Source organism: Culex pipiens, chromosome 2 (genome assembly GCF_016801865.2).
Source record: "Culex pipiens pallens isolate TS chromosome 2, TS_CPP_V2, whole genome shotgun sequence".
In the NCBI taxonomy this organism is placed as follows: domain Eukaryota; kingdom Metazoa; phylum Arthropoda; class Insecta; order Diptera; family Culicidae; genus Culex; species Culex pipiens.
This window is the reverse complement of record NC_068938.1, coordinates 180,372,227-180,394,993: the sequence shown is the minus strand read 5'-3', so window position 1 is coordinate 180,394,993 and position 22,767 is coordinate 180,372,227. Positions and strand designations below refer to the sequence as shown.

At 32.8% G+C, this 22,767-nt stretch overlaps 3 protein-coding genes across 5 annotated transcripts in view; 2 read left to right on the top strand and 1 right to left on the bottom strand.

Moving 5' to 3' along the window:
* Positions 1 to 22,767, bottom strand: part of LOC120420263 (neurogenic protein mastermind) — a 232,366-nt gene that overhangs the window by 73,420 nt on the left and 136,179 nt on the right. Inside the window, exon 1 of one of the 3 annotated variants that reach the window (XM_039583260.2) lies at positions 11,554 to 11,676. The exons of the other annotated variants lie outside the window; for them this stretch is intronic. Within the exon in view, the coding sequence (XP_039439194.1) occupies positions 11,554 to 11,565 (12 nt within the window). The 5' untranslated portion in view covers positions 11,566 to 11,676. Of the gene's footprint in view, positions 1 to 11,553; positions 11,677 to 22,767 lie in introns of those variants that run through there. 3 annotated transcript variants of the gene reach the window in all.
* Positions 2,320 to 2,912, top strand: LOC120420270 (uncharacterized). The gene is made up of 2 exons (XM_039583269.2): positions 2,320 to 2,409; positions 2,468 to 2,912. Exons 1-2 carry the CDS (start codon positions 2,368 to 2,370, stop codon positions 2,876 to 2,878), a joined length of 453 nt encoding a protein of 150 aa, XP_039439203.1. The 5' UTR covers positions 2,320 to 2,367; the 3' UTR covers positions 2,879 to 2,912.
* Positions 3,114 to 3,945, top strand: LOC120420268 (soma ferritin-like). The gene is made up of 2 exons (XM_039583267.2): positions 3,114 to 3,269; positions 3,332 to 3,945. The coding sequence occupies exons 1-2, from the start codon at positions 3,188 to 3,190 to the stop codon at positions 3,892 to 3,894; spliced, it is 645 nt and encodes a 214-aa protein (XP_039439201.1). The 5' UTR covers positions 3,114 to 3,187; the 3' UTR covers positions 3,895 to 3,945.

Genomic DNA, 22,767 nt, shown 5'->3' with positions numbered 1-22,767 from the left:
TTTTTCAAAGTTGTGTTCAAAGAATGCAAAAACTGCTCATGATTTAAAAAAAAAGCCAGTGCAAAAACTCTAAGAAAAATATGTTTAAAAAAAATATGTATTCCAAATAAGGTCAATGAAAAAAATAATTCAAGCTTGAATATTCAATGCATTTTTTTTTAATTTTGGAATTTATTGAATTTTCAAAAATTGAATTTACAATCCAGCTAAAATTACATTTTTGAGATTTTAGAAATTTTATAAGCAGTATTTCCAAAGCGAAGCACATCCTAAACAAAAGATTCACAAAAAATAAGTAAAATCAAACTATGATTATCTTAATAATTTTCATCAAAAGTGCAATTTGAGTATTTAAAAAGAGTTGTGGAGAAATTCCATTCATAGCAGTTTTTTACATTTGTTTTTGATTGTTCCAGAAAATTACAAAGCATTTTGCAATGCCTTTGACATTTTCTTGAAACATGTATTGAACTTGGAACTTTTTAAAATTATCCTCACGTTATTTATTCAACGCTATTTTGTAATAAATTTTACGTTTCCTTTCGATAATGTTTGAATAACGTTATTTATTTCTTTATTTTTTGACAAATATTTTTTAAAATGTTCTTTTACAACTGCTTCAAAAAAAAAATAGCTACACATTTTTTGGTGTGTTTGATTTATTGTTTGTTATTAAGCAGGTACAAATATTTTTAAAAGTTTCCGCCCCCTCCCTTCCTAAATCGGCGCGAAAATTTAGGGGGCAAAAAATATGAAAAAAAATTGATTTATATTGCATTTTATACCACGAATCATGAATATAATTCAACTGAAATTGCCTTTAACTTTGGATTTTTTTTAAATTGTGTTTCAAAAACGCATATTATTTATTATTTTCAAACTTTTGTAACCTTCTCCTAGTGGAAAATTGTCTAAAGAATCTGATAATGCATTCCGTTTTCCGATTCAAAAACATGTTCATTGAGAAAATCACTTTGAGAAGTTAAAATAACGACATTCATCAACATTTTCTTAACTATAGTTAAATAACTTTTTAAACTCTTCAAATTTTTATGAAAAGTTCTTCTTGAGGAACTTTGAACACTTCTCTGCCACGGTCAGTATGATTCTAAACCATTCCGTACGTATTTTAATTAACTATCAAAGTCATCTCGTTTTACGGTACTTACCACGAAGTCGTGGAATGTTGTTAATCTTATCAGAGATGTTACAAAATCGCAAAAAAAAAACTTTTTCGTTTGCGCCCGCGAAAGCGAGAAGAGCCCAATCACGCAAAAGAAAATCGCTCCCGAACTCTTCGAAAAAAATCTACCAGTTGAAGATATTTTGTGAATCTCACCACTTCAATTAATTGATTTCGTTAGTGATAATGATTTTTTCGATTCTCTTTTGACCAATCTTCGTGCTTCCTTTCGGGTTTTTTTTTCTTGATGAGAGTCAACAGATTTTCTTTTTAGGAAGATTCGTTCATCACTGAGCCCTAGTAATGATCTGATACTTTTTCCTTTTTGTTCGAAAATGAGGCTTGTAAGCTCAGTTTTTTTTTAGTTTTAGAATTATATTTTTTTCTAATTTCCATACTTTTTTAGCCCATAATAAAGTAATCAAGGATCAACAATAGTAAAACAAAAAATGTCTTTGAAAATTTGAAAATATTTTGTCAGAGACAGTCAATATAAACACTATTTAAAAAAATAAACAAACGCTTTTAAAATGACAACAACTTGAAAACAGTTAATTTTAAATAATATAAAGTTTTTCAATGGAAATTAAATTTTTTTGGCAATAAGGTTTTAGCCCCTCAATTTTTTTATGTACTCTGTTGAAAAAAAAGTTCTAATCACAACCTACAACTTTGATGAAGAAATCAAATCGATCAGAAAATTCAAGATTTTCAAGATATGAATTTTCGAATGTTTTTATAGCAGTTAACATGGAAACAAATTATGGAAAATGGCTTATTTGGACAAAAGCAATCGATCGACAAAGTTTGATCAAAATAAAAAAAAAATACAAATTAAAAATCGCAAAAAAATAAAAATGCGAAAGGCTGGAGAAATGCAAAAATCGCATTAATTAACTTGATTCCTCCGTTTCGACACAATATGAAGAGTCGACTGTCTATGAGGTTAATCAACCTTCTTGTGTGCAGTTCGTTCATAATTTCAAGAATTGCAACCGACAACCAAAATGCAGTCGCCTTTGGAAATAATTTAAGTACAAAACAAATATAAATATCTTGTTGAGTGCTCTGTTTACCTAATCCTTAGAATTTGTTAAAACACCGTATAACCAATACTCTTTGGTATAACATCGCAAAAAATGCCATAAATAACCCCCAAATCTGTCAAACGAACCTCAGTCGTCATGGAGATCCCACAGCTTGCTGTGATCGTTCTAGCTCTTCAGGTATTCCAACAAATCTCTTCTGTTCAAACACCCAGCCTACTTCAAATCGTTTCTCCAGGCACAGTTGCTCCCAAGCTCCGCCTGGACCCCGCACTCCCCGGAGCAATTCCGCCGCTTCGAGGAGCTGTGCATGGACCTTGCAGAGGTCCCGGTCCGCCAGCGGGCACTGCTCCGAGAGCACCTCTATCCGGACGAGCACCGGACGCACTGCTTCCACCGGTGCTTGGGCATCGTCAGCGGGCTGTACTCGGACCGGGAGGGGGCCGATTTGGGCCGGGTTTACGCGCAGTTTGGCGGGGGACGGAACGAGACGCAGTTTCGGGACGGCGCGGAACGGTGCTTCCGGTGGATGTTGGCGACGGAGATGGGGGAGGGTGGCAGCGGGATAAGATTGGGGAAGTGCGAACGGCCGTACCGGATGCACCAGTGCTTTGCCAAGGTTTACAGGGAGCAGTTTGAGGGGTTGTGAGACAAATAAAGAAGCAAAAGCTTGATACAATAGTTTCGAAATGGGAACAGCTGATTGCAAATTCTCCTGCTTACTCAATAGCTGAAGACGACGACTTCGAGGGACGTCGCCACTCTTCAATCAGATAAAGAGAACGTCGTTTCTACTATCAATTTATTGAATCAACCACCCCGAAGCAGCTGATAAGCAGCGCTGTACCTTCTCTTTTTCGGCAATAAAGCAACATTGTCCGCCGACGGAAGTGCTCATTCCGTCCGAGACCTCCGCCGTGGCAACAGTATTCTTAAATTGTGTTCACAAAAAAAAGTTATGAATCTTTTCTCCGTGCTTGTGATTGTGGGAGCCACCCTAGCGGTATCCGTTAGCGGTCAACGGCGTTCCGCCGAAGTCGGTAAGGCACCACCGTGAGTCAATTTTGAGGTTATGTAAACTCTAATGAGCACCTCCGCGCAGGTCCCTACACGGCGCAGTTCTCCGGCTACAAGTACATCCAGCGGGACATCACCAACATGACGACGCAGCTGCTGAGCCAAAACTTTGACTTTCTCTTCCTGGCGGCGGACTTTGACCGGTACCACCGGGATCGGCCCGGCTTCGAGCAGCTCTACCGGGAAATCGCCGACCAAGCTTGGGCCGATGCGATCGCCCTACTCCAATATCAGAGCCGGCGCGGATTCCCGGGTCAGCTGGACGAAAGCTACCTGTTCCGGGTGAACGACCACCCCCGGATGACCGACGAGCTGGGTTCGCTGCAGATGGCGCTGGGGGAGGAGAAGCGCGTTGCCGAGATGGCGCACGCGATTCACCAGAAGGCCTCGGTTGCGGCGGAAACCGCCAAGGGGTACGATCCGGACGCGGCCCACTTTCTGGACCGGCAGCTGATCAAGCGGCGGAGTGGATCGGTGCGCAAGCTCACCGGGTACATTCACATCGTGAACGGGCTCATCAACCTGGACACGGTCACCCGGGACATGGGACTGCACCTGTTCGATCACAGCTTGAAGACGGTGCAGTAATGTAGACCGCAAAGAGATAAAGCAATAAAACAGTTAATCAGTTGATCGAGCTTGAGTTGGTGTCTGGTATCAGAAGGTTGTGAAGAAGCTCACGTCGCGCTTATCGCGCGAGATTCATCGGGAAGGATAGTGTTTGTTGTTGCTGCCATAGCTGAGTGGATTAGAAAATTGGTGTTTTGCTTAGAAGGTCAATTCCCTTATCGGAGATCAATGGATTGAGAGGGTGGCGGCTTGTCTATTGGAATTATCTTTGTGCATGGGTGCAAGTGATACGGAGGATACGTCACTCTAAAAAAATTGTGATGAATAATTAGAAAAAAATGTGAAGTTCTAAAACCAGAACTTTTCAAAAGTAATGATCTGTTGGACATGAACTGCTGGTGAAATTATTTGCATATTCAACATTGAAGAATCATAAGGATTTTTTAAGTTCTCTTTTGTGGACATTTGAGTTTAGTTTTATCTAAACGAACACATACGCAATTTCATTTTCTAAGCTAAAAAGATGAAATGTTTTTAAGAGGTAATTTAAAAGATAAAAAATACTCCTCATTTTATTTTGAAACAATGCTTGAATCTTTTAATTTCTTTTAAAACTTTACTATTCATATAAAATAGCCGTGAAATTTTTATAACAACGAATGAAATTCAAATAACTGAAAAATCTGAACAATTCTTCATCATTGAAAACTAATGAAATTTACTTAAAAATGTTCTTTTGGATGAAATATTATAATGTTTTTATTAAAAAATGATTTTAGAAAAATGATAAATTTCACGATGTTCACAACGTCCAAGAAATTGTAAAAATCAATAACCCTATATTAGTAATTAAATAAGGGTTTTCACTCGTTTAAACTCTACAGTAAATTTTATGACAAATCGTTACAGTTTCACACAAATATAAAATTTCACGGTATTTCACGGAAAGGCCAAATTTCACGGATTTCACGCTGTCCGCGAAATCGTGAAATTTCACTTACCCTAGTAGAGCAATTCTCTACGAAATCGGTCTTTTTTCTTCAATTTTAATTTTTGTATTTTTTAATCCGGCTGAAACTTTTTTGGTGCCTTCGGTATGCCCAAAGAAGCCATTTTGCATCATTAGTTTGTCCATATAATTTTCCATACAAATTCGGCAGCTGTCCATACAAAAATGATGTATGAAAATTCAAAAATCTGTATCTTTTGAAGGAATTTTTTGATCGATTTGGTGTCTTCGGCAAAGTTGTAGGTATGGATACGGACTACACTGGAAAAAATAATACACGGTAAAAAAAAATTTGGTGATTTTTTTATTTAACTTTTTATCACTAAAACTTGATTTACAAAAAAACACTATTTTTAATTTTTTTTATTTTTTGATATGTTTTAGAAGACATAAAATGCCAACTTTTCAGAAATTTCCAGGTTGTGCAAAAAATCACTGACCGAGTTATGAATTTTTTAATCAATACTGATTTTTTCAAAAAATCGAAATTTTGGTCGTAAAAATTTTTCAACTTCATTTTTCGATGTAAAATCAAATTTGCAATCAAAAAGTACTTTACTAAAATTTTGATAAAGTGCACCGTTTTCAAGTTATAGCCATATTTAAGTGACTTTTTTGAAAATAGTCGCAGTTTTTCATTTTTTTAAATTAGTGCACATGTTTGCCCAGTTTTGAAAAAAATATTTTTGAAAAGCTGAGAAAATTCTCTATATTTTGCTTATTCGGACTATGTTGATACGACCTTTAGTTGCTGAGATATTGCAATGCAAAGGTTTAAAAACAGGAAAATTGATGTTTTCTAAGTTTCACCCAAACAACCCACCATTTTCTATCGTCAATATCTCAGCAACTAATGGTCCGATTTTCAATGTTAATATATGAAACAATTGTGAAATTTTCCGATCTTTTCGAAAAAAATATTTTTGGAATTTTCAAATCAAGACAAACATTTTAAAAGGGCGTAATATTGAATGTTTGGCCTTTGTGAAATGTTAGTCTTGATTTGAAAATTCCAAATAAAATTTCACAAATGTTTCATATATTAACATTGAAAATCGGACCATTAGTTGCTGAGATATTGACGATAGAAAATGGTGGGTTGTTTGGGTGAAACTTAGAAAACATCAATTTTCCTGTTTTTAAACCTTTGCATTGCAATATCTCAGCAACTAAAGGTCGTATCAACAAAGTCCAAATAAGCAAAATATAGAGAATTTTCTCAGCTTTTCAAAAATATTTTTTTCAAAACTGGGCAAACATGTGCACTAATTTAAAAAAATGAAAAACTGCGACTATTTTCAAAAAAGTCACTTAAATATGGCTATAACTTGAAAACGGTGCACTTTATCAAAATTTCAGTAAAGTACTTTTTGATTGCAAATTTGATTTTACATCGAAAAATGAAGTTGAAAAATTTTTACGACCAAAATTTCGATTTTTTGAAAAAATCAGTATTGATTAAAAAATTCATAACTCGGTCAGTGATTTTTTGCACAACCTGGAAATTTCTGAAAAGTTGGCATTTTATGCCTTCTAAAACATATCAAAAAATAAAAAAAATTAAAAATAGTGTTTTTTTGTAAATCAAGTTTTAGTGATAAAAAGTTAAATAAAAAAATCACCAAATTTTTTTTACCGTGTATTATTTTTTTCCAGTGTAGTCCGTATCCATACCTACAACTTTGCCGAAGACACCAAATCGATCAAAAAATTCCTTCAAAAGATACAGATTTTTGAATTTTCATACATCATTTTTGTATGGACAGCTGCCGAATTTGTATGGAAAATTATATGGACAAACTAATGATGCAAAATGGCTTCTTTGGGCATACCGAAGGCACCAAAAAAGTTTCAGTCGGATTAAAAAATACAAAAAAAATCGAATGACCGAAATCCTAGAGAACTGCTCAGTAATAATGTTACAAAGCATGTTGTGATACTTTTTACTTCAAAATTTTGAATGTTTTGCTTGAAATTTAAAATTTAGTCTGTTTTGACACCCGAGGGACAAAAACATTAGAAATAAATTTTGAACCAGGCTCAAGTTTAAAAAAAAAGGTTTTGTGAAAAATAGTGTGACATTATTTTTTATGAATTGTGAAGAAATCGAAATTGTAATATTTTGCTCAATTGATAAAATTACGTCTTTGACAATTTTTCCACTTTCGTCTTTTGTCCATTCAACCTTATGTGTTTCGACCATTTGTCTTGCATTCCTGAATATACAATTGCCGGAGTATTCTGAAAATGATAAATAAAATCCTAATTTGTTTTTTTTATAAACCAACCTTAAGTTTGACAAAAAAAAAGATAATCATGAAAGCTGGGTTTGTTTAGTAAAATTTTGGTAAATCAGCAAAACCCTAAAAAAAAACTATCCGATTTAAAAAGTTAAAAAAAACCCGATTTAATCCCACCAGGGGTGAGAAAGAGCCTTTCTTACTAAAGAATATAACTTCTCTCAATTCACAACATCGACTTGATACAAAAAATCTTATGATGAAAGCAAGGTATTATTAAAGATGTGTTTTCTAAAAGAAATTGAAAACGCAATTTTCACCTATAGAATATTTTTAATCGTACAAATTCTTAGCTTCCCATGCGCAAGTGACGACACACACCGCGGTTTTGGTTTTCTAGTTTTGGTACGAGCCCAAAAACCGAACAAAGCAGGCGCAAAGCAAAACCGAGTTAACCGCACAGTGGGAAGCTTGCCATTCAGCGTCTACGAAAGTGAGAGAGTCAGAGATAGATATTTTTACAACCGCACCACTACACACTCAATCGCAATACCTTAGGTAGATAGCCATTGGCGTCGCGAGCATTGAAAACTTTGAAAACGATATAAAGCTTAGAAGCTTCGAAAGCTCCTATTGGAATCCAATGAACTCTGTTAAATAAAACGACACGGCAAATGAAGCCTACGTAAAGGCGATTTTAGGAGCACACGGGAAACAAATTGATTGTACCCGGTTGAATGTCCTATGTCAAAAAAGTTTTTGCTTAAACATTGGACAGTTATGCAAAAACGGACAGAGCAAAAGAAACCGAAAAGCTACGATATCTTACATGTTGAAGGAAACATCGGTAGACAAGCTACTACGAACGAGTATAAATCGAGCCGAAACATATGCGCCAACATTCTCGCGCCAGTATTCGAAGCTCAACTTGACAACTTGTCGACTTGGCGACGAAGCGTCGAAAATCGATGCAGTGTGATTTTTTAGCGATTTTTCGGTTTAAAATTCATGCTGAATCGACATATTTACGAAGGTGGAAATGACGTCCTGGCTTAAAGTAAAACCTATACCTTTCTTTAGTAAGAAAGGCAAAAAGTAAATCGTTCTAAAAATTGATCGGGATTGCCGATCGATGTCGAATTTGTTTCAGATGCTCACTCATGGTCTGTATTATGAATGTAGCAAGAAATTTCGAATAAAATCAGAAATGAAAAATGTTGGCGAATGTCACCAGGTGGGCTTTTACCTTTTTTTAGGGATTTTTTTTCTTATGGTAGGTCAATCAAACGGCTCTAACTCCAGAACCATATTATGAATCTGGATGAAAATTTGGGAGGTTGTAGAGCTCAAAAAATGCTATTTTTGAGATAAATAAAAGATATGAAAATGAAAAAATTGGACCATATTTTCATTTGAAAACTGTGTATTTTCTGGAAAAGTCTGGCCGCATCCAAAAACAGATGGATATTTCGAAATTTGCGCGGCAACTCGCCCAGGTTCAGCACACTAGCTTTCATCTGCATTTAGGAGAATCGAAATCGGATTTATGGAAGCTGAGAACGGCGCGACACAAAATTTTGCAAAATTTTACCACATACGAACATCACTCGACCTCCACGGAATTTATTTTCTCAAAATTCGAGGGTTCGAGATAGACGAGTTCTGTCAAGGTGAATCGATAGAGCGTCGAAAATCGATGCAGTGTGATTTTTTAGCGATTTTTCGGTTTAAAATTCATGCTGAATCGACATATTTACGAAGGTGGAAATGACGTCCTGGCTTAAAGTAAAACCTATACCTTTCTTTAGTAAGAAAGGCAAAAAGTAAATCGTTCTAAAAATTGATCGGGATTGCCGATCGATGTCGAATTTGTTTCAGATGCTCACTCATGGTCTGTATTATGAATGTAGCAAGAAATTTCGAATAAAATCAGAAATGAAAAATGTTGGCGAATGTCACCAGGTGGGCTTTTACCTTTTTTTAGGGATTTTTTTTCTTATGGTAGGTCAATCAAACGGCTCTAACTCCAGAACCATATTATGAATCTGGATGAAAATTTGGGAGGTTGTAGAGCTCGAAAAATGCTATTTTTGAGATAAATAAAAGAAATGAAAATGAAAAAATTGGACCATATTATCATTTGAAAACTGTGTATTTTCTGGAAAAGTCTGGCCGCATCCGAAAACAGATGGATATTTCGAAATTTGCGCGGCAACTCGCCCAGGTTCAGCACACTAGCTTTCATCTGCATTTAGGAGAATCGAAATCGGATTTATGGAAGCTGAGAACGGCGCGACACAAAATTTTGCAAAATTTTACCACATACGAACATCACTCGACCTCCACGGAATTTATTTTCTCAAAATTCGAGTGTTCGAGATAGACGAGTTCTGTCAAGGTGAATCGATAGAGCGTCGAAAATCGATGCAGTGTGATTTTTTAGCGATTTTTCGGTTTAAAATTCATGCTGAATCGACATATTTACGAAGGTGGAAATGACGTCCTGGCTTAAAGTAAAACCTATACCTTTCTTTAGTAAGAAAGGCAAAAATTTCGAAAAGTAACATTTTTCATTTTGTTTTGTTTTGAACGGTGAATTGACCAAACACATGAATGTTTGACATAAAATTTCACTCAGGAAGAGTTTCACGGAATTGCAAAAAATATTGTAAGCAACTTGTTGCAAAACTTGATTTTTCAGTACTCGTCGTATTTATCCAACTCTTTTAACTTCGTTGGAAAAATGAACAACTCGTGCTGAAAAAATCTTCTTTTTGCAAGTTTTTGCATAAACTACTGTTATTAAATTAGTTTTTTATTAGTTTAATATGATTAAAGTGCAAGGTATGCCATGAAAAAAGTTTAAGTTGAAAAATTCAATATTTATTCAATAAAAAATTACACTTATCAGCATTTTTTTGCATTTTTGCTTGCACGTTTTTTAAGATCAATTACAAGTACATGGCCTGGCAACCCTGAATACAGCCGCAAAAAGGACAAAAAAAACTGGAATTTTAACTTTGGATTTTACTTTGATAGCACTCAAATTTTCAAATGCCATTATCCAAGCAAATATTGATCGATTATTCAATGTCAAAAAAATCTCAAATTTAAGACTGACATTTCAAAAAGGTTTTTGCAGAATTTAGCCATTTTAAATTGTAAGTCTAGAATTTTGTGAACATTATTTCTAATTTCTGATTGTTTTCAGTTGGTTAGACTTCTATTTTCTTTGAAATTTAGAAGTTTTTTGAAAAAATATTTTTTTCGCCTACTGATTTTTTTAACCGATTCGAAGAGGGGGGGGGGAGGGAGGAGGAGCGACATAAACTTTGAAAAATATTTGCAACTGCCTTAAACAATTTCATACACAAAACACCGACTTTGACAAACTTTACCCCATTCAATAAAAAAGAGCGATTGGCCCTTTAGGAATGATCACGTGATTTTTTAATTCTAAAAACATTTTTTTTAAGGAGATGAGATAATTTTACAGAGGTTTAATTTTTCACATTGAAACTCGTAATAATTGTTTCCAAAATATGGTCGATTCAAGAATGTGGGATGGTGGGTAATTGGAAAGCAATCAAAAACACTAATTTACCCTAGTTTTCATTTGTTTTAAGGCCGTATCTCAACAAAAAGGTCAGATCAACAATAAAAAAAAGGAAAAATGTAGAGCACTTTCTCAGCCAATCGAATTTTTGTTTTCCGAAATTGGACAAAGATGAAAATATTTTAAAAAATTTAAAAATATCTTTTTTTTAGGTTCAGCATAACTCAACAACGATGCACTTTATCTAAATTCCTTTGAATCTTTTTCGAGAATTTTTAAATCTTTCAATTTATAACAAATTTTATTTAACTTTGCCCAAAAAATGAAACCACCAACTTTGCTGAAGATACCAAATCAATCTGAAAGTTTTTTTTTTTCGAAGATTTTTATAGCACTTTTGTAAGGACAAGCTCCAAATTTGCTGTGAGACTATTATGATGAAATCAATAATGCAAAATGGCTTCTTGGGACATAAGGAAGCAATGGACCAGTTTTCATTAAAATAAACATATTTTTTTCAAAATTGTAAAAAATTGCGAAGAGCTGGGAATTGTTTAGAAGTAATAATCGAACGTCAAACTGCTGATGAGCTAACATTAGAAGCCCCCAGAACCCAATGTCACCTCTCATAACGGTACTTGAAAACATGTTTTGCAAACTATCAACTTAAGTTTCTTTTAAACTCAGCTAAACTTGCTAAAAAAAATCATTTTAAAAAGTCGAGTTTCAACTTCAAACCTATTAAACTGCACAAGTCAGCACAATCCCTCTCGCATCCCTCATTTTCGTGAGGACACGCGCTCGCTCACTTCTCGCGCTCGCCCATGGACTCCCCTTCGATCCCCAATAACAATAATTAATTCGATATTTACCCAAACGTTCATTAATAACGGCTCTCTGTCTCTCGCGTCGTCTCAGCAAGTGTAAAGGGGGGAGAAGTTTTATAATGTTATTTATAGACCAGCCGAAGAAAGAATCAGCGAGAATAAAAAAAAACTGTAACAAATCAACACAATATTCGAAACATTCGACGCGCTCGGCGTCGCGTCGCTCACTGCTCACTGCTGCTCCTCACTCGCGGCTCACCCCGATCGAAGTAGCCGACGACGACGACGACGGCGGTTTCTCTCGCGCGATCACAGCAATCATATCTGTTTATTTTTACTTCACTTTTTTTTCGCTTACATTTCGCTCCAAGTTTCTCAGTTGGCCAGATTGGGGCCCTCACTCATGTTTTTCACAGTTTCGTTTCCTCCCTCTCTTTTTTCAGTTAATTTTGCCGAAGGTTCTATTGCGCTAGGAGATTTTCGTTTGAGTCTTGTTTCGTTCTTTTTTTGCACTTTGGACAGAAATTGGCGCCACCTCACGGTTGTAACTCGTTTGTTCTCACTTGATTCTGCTGGTTATTAAAAGAGTGCCGGCTGGTTTGTTTTGATTTGTAGGATTTTTTTGTGTGTGGGGATTTGCTTTTATTAACTGACGGTGGAAGGTGCTTTTGAAGGAAATTTTCCATACGACTCTTTAGTCTTTAGTGAGACTGTTGAATATGGTAATAATTTAGTCTATTGTAAGAATTATCATTAAAATTCAAACAATCCTTTTAATTATTTTATTTGCAACGTTTCAATTTCAAACTGTTGTCTTTTTATGTTTTAAATATTTGCAAAACACAGGTTTTTATGCTGTTTTTCACATTTTCACTTTCAAATCCTGAGTCCAAACCACTTTAAGTATTACTCGCTTCACTTTTATCGGTTATTTGCTCTTAAAGACTGAAATAAATGAATATATTTCTATTGTTTTGAAAACACATGTTTTGTCATTAAAAAAAATAATTTGAAAGATCTATAGAACGAGCAACGAGTTTTAAACGCTTTTTCGCCTTGAAAGTTTCGTGATTTGAAATTGCATCACAAAAAAAAAAGTTTTGCTCACCGATTTAACAATCAAATTTAAAAGGGCGGGGCGACATAAACTTTGAAAATGATTTCTATCGGTTTTATTCGATCCAAAACAAGGGATAATCAGCATAAAAAATTACTAACCATTATGTAATTATTGGGACTAATGTCACAAATTACTTTTTATTTCCTGAAATTACTTGAAATTACTAGAAACTACATGAACTTACACAAAATTTATTAGAATATCTATGTTTTTAAATTGTTTAAATTGTTTTTTTTTAAGATCGATATTTTTTAGTTTGATGAATTAGTTTAAATACCTATTGCAGCCTTAAAAGGCATTTAACATATTTCTAGTGCAATTTAATATAGGTTTTAATAAGTAACCTTATTGTCATTGTGCATGGTCTTAAAGATTTACTTAAAAAAAATAATGTTTTGCCTTCCTCACTGAGGTAAGCCTATAATCCTGCTCTAAAAATGAACTTTTTATTAAAAGCTCGAAGACCCACCTTCATATATACATATCGACTCAGAATCGAAAACTGAACAAATGTATGTGTGTGTGTGTGTATGTATGTGTGTGTGTATGTATGTATGTATGTGTTCAAAAATCTTGCCAAGTTTTCTCAGCACTGGCTGAACCGATTTTGATCGAACCAGTTGCATTCGACTTGGTTTAGGGTCCCATACATCGCTATTGAATTGTTTGAAGTTTCGATAAGTAGTTCAAAAGTTATGTATAAAAATGTGTTTTCACATATATCCGGATCTCAATTATATGCATGTAAACGATGTCCAGATCAATCATCCGACCCATCGTTGGTTAGGTAATTGAAAAGCCTTTCCAATGAGTCCAAAACATTGAAGATCTGGCAACCCTGTCTCGAGTTATGACCACTTAAGTGATATTTATGTACTTTTTTGAAGCCGGATCTCGCTTAAATGTATGTAAACGATGTTCGGAACCATCATCCGACCCATCGTTGGTTAGGTAATCAAGAAACCTTTCCAACGAGTCCATATAATTGAAAATCTGGCAACCCTGTCTCGAGTTATGACCACTTAAGTGATATTTATGTACTTTTTTGAAGCCGGATCTCACTTAAATGTATGTAAACGATGTCCGGAACCATCATCCGACCCATCGTTGGTTAGGTAATCAAGAAACCTTTCCAACGAGTCCATATAATAGAAAATCTGGCAACCCTGTCTCGAGTTATGACAACTTATGTTATATCTGTGTACTTATTTTTCTGGACCTAAAAAAAAAAACTGAAATATGTGTCCAAACCACTCATATTACCCATTGTTGGTAAAAAGTGAGGAAGGCATCAACCACACAGGTGGATTAAGTAAGTTTTTTATTATATTTTCAAAAGTTATTCTTTAGACTGAAAGGGTTGATGTTTGTCCTTTTTTATTATTTTTTTTTTGAAGATACACGACTTTTGCTTCTGAATATAAATTCCGTTCCAAAATATAATGAAAAATCATGAAATTACCAGATCAGATCAGATTAATCGAGAATAACTCAGTTTTTCTAGAGAGACTAAATTACTTGTTGAAATCCCGAAAAAACAGGATTATTGGCCAAACAGACACGATGCTGAACCCCTTTGGCCCTTAGTTTGTTTATTTAGAAATAAATGTTTGACATGGATCTACCCGTTTTTTTAGCTTTTTAAAAACCCACTTTTTCGAACAGTCCTTTCCTTCGGATAATCGATTTTTTGTTCTCTTATAGTATGACCCTTAAACTACTCTAAAGTGAAAACATCACGTACTTTTAAAAGACAATAATAGTGTTTTAAAATGCATTTAGTTGTTTTGCAATAAATAATATTCAAAAAATGAAAAAATTGACGAAAACAAAACAATTAGCGAAAAAAATTAAAACATTGAAAATTTTCAAAAAATTCAAAAGATTTTTAAGAGGCAGTATTTGTAAATTCTTCTCGGTTTGCTCTAAACATGCCAAAAGTGATTCTGATCGCAGGGAAATGCATTTTAAATTGATTTCAGCTGATTGTACTTAAGTTTCCATTGAAATTGTGAAGTTTTTTTTTTTGACAAAAAATGTTTGCCTCTGATTGTTCGGGCCAACTTAAAAGGAGGAGCGGGGTGCAAAAACATTAAATAAAATTTATACCAGTCGTAGTTGAAAATAATATTTTTTCAATGTATTCTACCCAAACATTTATTTATTTGTCATTTAAAAAAAAACAAATTTAAAATTAAAAATATTGTTTTGATCCCTTGCTATCCCGAGCAGACGGAAATATCTTTAAAATAACATTTTTTAATATTTGAAAATACCAAACCAATAACATTTTATGTTATTTATAACAAGATTTGTTATTTGTCGTAATGATTTTTGTTATTGGATTGTTATTGTAGTTATTCTTCGAACAAATCTTTGTTATTATTTTTGGTTATTTTAACAACTTATCCGATCATCCCAATAATAGTTGGAAGAATTCTTCCATAACAAAAAAAACGTTATTCCCAAGTTGTTTGGCTTTCAACCAATACAAGACCAATAACAAATTTTGTGATGATAACATAAACTGTTATTCAACTCTTATGAAAAAATATTTTTTTCAAGAAGAATCCATAACACTTTCTGTAATTTTAACAGTATTTGTTATTGAAATGGCATGAATTCAGTTATTACCTTCTTTTCGGCACAAGATCCTCTGTAATTACTCTTAGCTTTAAGAAATGTTATTACAAAAGCCGACTTGGTCCTAACCAGGTCTCTGTACCGAAAATGGGATTTGAAAAAAATTTGAATAAAATTTGACTTGGCATAACTTTTGATTTAATCAGCAATTTCAATCAGATTGAATTTTTTTTCAAATAATTTGCATTTAATAAGAGTTTTTGAATGTTTTTGTTTATCTTGAAAAAGTGGGGTTTAAATATTTTTTGTTGAATTTGGAAGCATTTCTTTCACAAATATTATTTTTTGTATTTTTGATTTGCATGAAGCTTTTTTTTAAGCTTTGTGTGTACTATTTCTATGAACCAAGGCTGCATTTTTTTATATTTTTTTCACACAAAAAAAAAGGATCCCAAACAGACGGTAATTACTAAATTCATGCCTTTTTAATAACAAATACTGTGAAAATAACAAAAAGTGTTATGGATTCTTCTTGAAAAATCAAAATGTTATTGGGATGATCGGATTAGTTCTTAAAATAACAAAAAATAATAACAAAGATTTGTTCGAAGAATAACTAAAAATGTTATTGGTCTGTTATTTTAATAACAATCCAATAACAAAAAAATCATAACGGAAAATAACAAAATTTGTTATAAATAACATAAATTGTTATTGGCCTAGTATTTTCAAATATCAAAAAATGTCATTCCAAAGTTATTTCCGTCTGCTCGGGATTGCTCAAAATAATCATTTTTAAATTATCTTATTTTTAGCACAAATTAGTCAAAACTTATTTGGCAGTGTTGCCAATTTAAAGAAAAGTCGTGAGTTTTGGAAAACGTGATATGGTCGAAAATAAATGTAGTGGGCCTTTTCAAACGTAATGATTGATTTGAAAACGTTGAACATATCTTGTTGAATGGTTCGGAAAATTTTACGGTGGGCAGTAGTTTGAAAAATTCAAATTTTAAGGCCACTTGGTTGATGCACGATCTCTTATGTAGAGAGTTTTAGAAAAAAATATTTTTTTTTCTAGAATTGGCAACACTAACCTGATTTTTTGATCAATGAAAAAGTACACACACAAAGTTTCATCAAAATTTAAAAAAAATGTAAAATATATTGCTAAGTTGTTTGGTTTCTGTTTTTATTTCCGTTTCATCTCCATTTTCTAGAAATGTGAAATGAGAATCATGAATTAGATCAATTATTTAATTTTTAAACAAAATATAAATCTGCATGACTTATGTTTAGATAGTTCATGTTATTAGAAAGTTATGTAGAAATATATTTGTCAATAATTTCGACCAATAAAAACAGAATGTATCATTAGTTAAAATTTTATATGATTGTAAGTCAGCACGATATTTGTTAGCGTACTAACTATTAAATGCGTTTGAAGAGTTTGATAAGCACATTTGAATTAAACCGTTTTCGTGTTTTAAGAAAAAAAAAACAACGAATAATTTATTTCCAGAATAGTTACTATTTCCATAATTAGAGCAATCAAACTGCTGTAAAATGCTCCAAATCAATCGCTGTTTACAGTCCACTCTCATTCAATCGGTTGGGCATTTCCGTTCACAATCTCCAATCAGGGACAAAAACAAAAACAGAACAGTTCCCGGTTACATGTTCTAAACTACTAAACTCGAGAGTACATCATCAAAACACACACATTCACTCAATTCAACCGCACTAAAAGCGCGCTCGCCGTTTTGTCTCAATTTAGTAAACTAATTCCTGGCGCAGCAAAGCCAGCCACCAACCGGTAGTCGCTAATTAATCAACAGACTAGAGACTAGTAGCGATGCATTCGAGTAGTGTTTCTCCAGAATCTCTGTTTAGAACTGTGTGTGTTTGCACGTCGAAAGATGATGATTCGTTGTTGCCCCCCCATAATGTGGGTCAGTTTGGAGATTTGTTTACTGGCGGCGGCACATGATTGATGGCGCTCGATTAAGATTTTCTCACTAGGAAGAGAGTTTGTTTTTTTGTGCTGCAACTTCCTAATTTAGTCATGTGAGAACGAACAAATTACACGGGAAAATGATTATCTTTGAATATTACGCCTGAAGGTAGGCAAACTTCAAGAGAAGTCAGTTTTAAACGATGAGCGAAATCGAATTTCACTTATTTTGTCCCTCACTAATCGAGCATCAATCACTGCTCAAATCACACTCAATTTGAGCAATCCTGAACCGTTTAGAGCGAAGTAATCCGTCAACCGGTGGTGGCGCCATCTCTGATCCAGCACTTGAACCCGCAAGTGACTTAGAGTCCCCCTCTCACTCACTTGACTCACGACTAGATGCATTCCGAGAATGCTTCCCACTTTTACTCGGAATCCGTCTCCACACAGAATTCACAAGAAAAATCTCACAGAAAAACCCCCGAAAACGCGACTCCTCGAAAAACCGAACCGACACGCGTACTTGTCGAAATCGAACTGATTGCAAAATTTCACGTTCACTGCACTCTGCAGCAAGTGATGATTTTCCCTTCCCCCCGAAACGAAATTTTCACTCACTCACGAGTGAAGGTTTTCCACCGCTGAGAGAACGAGCGAGAGAGTGAGCGCTCGTTTGTTTGCATTTCGAACTTGCGAGCAATAACAATTCAAATTGATGGCACTTCCTCACTGGAAGCATCGCGAGTGGTTCGCGCGAGCGATTCGTTACTCACGCTCTCTCGAAACGGAGTAGGCCACACGAAATCTGATCAGAATGATAATCACGTACAAAGTGGCGCGGCGTCGTCGTCGTCGTCGCCGGCTGCGATTGGAATTTTGTGTTTGAAAAAGGAAATAAAAAATAACACAGAGAATGAAGGAGGGGAGCGTCACTCGCGAGTAAGCGTTTGAAGGAAGCACTCACGAGTGAGTACAACCACTGAAGGAAGGGAAATGGTAACGAATTACTCGAAGGGGAACGACGACGGAAGACGGCAAATTCAGTGTTCAACGAGAAGGAGAGCGTTTCGTCGCGCGCGGCGCAAACGTTCTTGGAAAATTGGATGGTGCAAATTTAATGGTAAGTGATGCTTTTCGCAATTTTCACGGATCATTTCGTGGGGTGGAATTTCGGCCGATGAGTGACGACGGCAACGACGATGGGTTTGACAACAGGTTAGAGAGTGATGGGAGCATTCACAATTTTGATAATCTTTTTAATTCATCAGAATTCAATGAAATTAATTTTATAAATTTTATAAATTTGATAAATTTTATAAATTTGATAAATTTTATAAATTTTATAAATTTTATAAATTTTATAAATTTTATAAATTTTATAAATTTTATAAATTTTATAAATTTTATAAATTTTATAAATTTTATAAATTTTATAAATTTTATAAATTTTATAAATTTTATAAATTTTATAAATTTTATAAATTTTATAAATTTTATAAATTTTATAAATTTTATAAATTTTATAAATTATATAAATTTTATAAATTTTATAAATTTGATAAATTTGATAAATTTTATAAATTTTATAAATTTTATAAATTTTATAAATTTTATAAATTTTATAAATTTTATAAATTTTATAAATTTTATAAATTTTATAAATTTTATAAATTTTATAAATTTTATAAATTTAATAAATTTTATAAATTTTATAAATTTTATAAATTTTATAAATTTTATAAATTTTATAAATTTTATAAATTTTATAAATTTTATAAATTTTATAAATTTTATAAATTTTATAAATTTTATAAATTTTATAAACTTTATAAATTTTAAAAAATTTTAAAATTTATAAAATTTTTAAAATTTATAAAATTTATAAAATTTATAAAATTTATAAAATTTATAAAATTTATAAAATTTATAAAATTTATAAAATTTATAAAATTTATAAAATTTATAAAATTTATAAAATTTATAAAATTTATAAAATTTATAAAATTTATAAAATTTATAAAATTTATAAAATTTATAAAATTTATAAAATTTATAAATTTTTTAAAATTTTATAATAAATTATAAATTTTATGAAATTTTATGAAATTTTATGAAATTTTATGAAATTTTATGAATATTTATGAAATTTTATGAAATTTTATGAAATTTTATGAAATTTTATTAAATTTTATGAAATTTTATGAAATTTTATTAAATTTTATGAAATTTTATGAAATTTTATGAAATTTTATGGAATTGTATAAAATTGCATTAGAATTTTAAGAAACTTCATTATTTTTTTATTTTTGATTGAAATTTTCATTTAGTTTGATAAAGTTTATAAAATTAAATGATTTTTATGAAATTTTATTAATTTTCAAAAATTTACCATACATATTTTTTGAAAGTAAATTTAAATTGAAATTTGGCAGAAATATTTTCTAACTGTTGTTAATTTTTGTAACTTCATGTAAGTTAAAATTGAACGACCCATTTTTTCAAATTTAAAATAATTTCATAAATTTTCTAATTCTTTTCTAACCAGTTTGTGTTTGGAACAAAACATATTGCACATGATATTAAAAACGAAAAAAAAAACATTATTCTTTATACAGATACAAAACAAAACATTGGAATAGGACCTAAGCCGAAGTGTAAACAAAGAGTCTTTCCTGCTCACGTCAGTTGATTTTTACGTTTGGAACAAGCAGAATAGACTCTTTGTTTACATTTCGGCTTCGGCCCTATTACAATGTTTTGCTAGAGTTATCCAAAAGAATTTATTCAAATTAAAAATCAATTCTTAATGAATTAAACAAAATTGTTTTGGAATTTCGAATACTGACAATATTTTGAACTTCGGATGATGTTAATCAGATAAGATTTTTACAACAGATTTTTAAAGATTTTGATAGTTAATGCATTTCCAATGGATAGTCAAATTGTACACAATTGTGAAAGATAAGAGTTAATTAAACATAAAAAATAACATCCTTTTCTTTACTTCTTGTTATTTTCTGTAAATTATGGAAATTTTCTGAGTCCCGGTAAATTAAGTGCTTTGGCATAATGAAAAGAAGCTTTTTATTCTTGTTTTTAATTTTAAGTTTCAACGTAAAAAATTACAGAGCCTATTATTTTCAAGTTTTTAAGTTTTATGCAAAATAAATCATCAGAAATTAAAATTTTCATTATCAAATTGTAAAATTGATTGAAAATTATTCAGAATTCGTTACAAAACGTTTATTAGGTTTATATTTCAATAAAATATATATTCTGAAAAAAAAAATCATTTCGAAAAGCTACTACAGCGACTACAGCAAGTAAACCAAATTTTTTGACTTAATCAAATTTTAATAATTAAACATAATTTAAATGCTCTAATATTTCAATACGTATTAGCAGGCGTTAAAAATGCTTTCTCATTGTAGCAGTACTTCAAAAACTGACGGAGAAGTGAGTGGTGATTATAAATATTTACATTTCTTTTTTTGCAGCATCGAAAGGTTTGAACTCTCAACTGACCGAAGTTTAACTTGAGAGTCAAATTCTTGAATTTCTTGATTTAAGGTTGTTTGAATGTTACCTAAAATTATGAAAAAATCGATTTAAAAAAATAACCACACTTTAAAACTTCCTCACTCAACACCACCCTTTCGCAACAGATTCCTTCCTTAAACTTGCAACAGCAGCAGCAGCCCATCAACATAATCAAACAGAAGAAAACGGAACGAAGCAACACACCACGAGAGAGAAAAAAACTCATTCATATGGGAAATCATTAATCACAGCAAGCCTGCTGAGTGAGTGCGGTCCCCCCAATGCGAGTCGAAGTGAGTGCCAGTCGCCTTCACGGTCGGCGCGCAACCGGGTGAGAGATTTCTCACCCCGAGGGGGGTGTTCTCACCACATATGCTGCCTGCAAATATGTAGAACAACTCTATGAGTGTGAGGCCGAGTGAGGAGCAACACATAATCGATCATCTTGGTGAGAGAGCGCAAATCTTGCGCCGGTTACGTTTGAGAGAAGGTGAGTGAATGAGTGAGACAAGAAGAAGAGTGCTCATTGTTAACATTCTTAGCGTGATCACAGCACTCGTTGAGTGATAATTCGATGTCAAGTGATGAGCCACACTGAATGAATGTGGGTGGATGAGTGGGAGAGGTGAGTGAATGAGTAACTCCGTACAAATTGAAGGGATTTGGTGGGATGATGAAAGGGGGAGTGTGAGGGAAGAAGGAAAAGAAGCAACATCAACAACGACACTAAGGCATGCAATATGACTATGAAACCGCTATTAGACTATATTGTTTCGGTTTACACTCGCTCGCTCGCTCTCTCTCTCTCTATCTCACGTTGTCCGGTTATCTCTCGCTCTCACTCAATACGAAGGCAGTCCATTCCGTAGGTTCCTGCTTCGGTGATTTGCACAGGCCGACCGTGGCGCGAGCCACGGTGGGGGGTCACTCGATGGGTGGACTTTTTTGGGGACGAGGTGGAAAATTAGGGGTTGTACTACTGTTTACTCAACGGATTTGTTTGCAATCAATAGGTCGGGTGATTTGAAACTGATTTGAATTTGAACATTTATAAGTATAGAGAAGTTCACAAAAAAAAAACACCAGATTAAAAAAATCAATCATTAATTTCATTTGAAATTTTTAATGTTTATAAATTTACTAAATTTTCAAACGAACAGTTGACTTCACAAGCAGCAAAATAAAATTCTCAATGTATTTCCACAAAATTTGAATATTTGTTTACAAACCTAGATTTTTTTTTACAAAAATATGTTTATAAAATAACATAAACTTTTATAGCAATGAGAACTTTGTACAAAATAGGTAAGTTTTCATCATCAATATCAAAGTTTTTACAAAATATTAAATAAAATAATAACTAATCACTATATTCATGAGATTTTCTAAAGATGAAGTAATTAAAAAAAAGTAAGTAAAAAAAAAATATGAAAGTTAAGAATCGATTTCATCAACCTCAAGGCAATCAATTTTTTGCCATTACCATATTGGTCAATATTTATTTTTTGAATGACCTTTTCCCACCCCTTTTTTTTCTAAAGAGTATTTTGGGAGTCCTATTTTAGCCCTACATCTTTGGATGATCGAGTATCGACTGTATGTAAAAATCTATGCAAAATATGGCTCCGCTGGCAAATTATAGATATTTGAGCATTTTCATATTTATTTTAATTTAGGTGTTTCTTTAAAAAAAACTTCAACGTTGTAAATAACCACCAACAACAAGTCACTATTATTGAAAACTTTGATATTTCAGTATTTTTTGACCGATGAGATATTATAAAAATAGTATTTTACACACACAAAAAACTTTTTAAAAACGAATTTATTTCGAAATGCAATATTAAAGACATCATAATAAACAGCATTACATAGAAAAAAATAGTTTTTTGGTGAGATACAGCGTTTAAAAGAAAAGGAAACAGTTTTTTTAAGGTGAAGCCGTTGATCATTTTCAGGCATAAATGATCATCACTCTAAAATATTCTGTATAAAATTTAATTTAACAAATTTCTGCACCAAAATGAATCAGCATGTGTCGGTTGTTGCCTTCTTGCAGCCA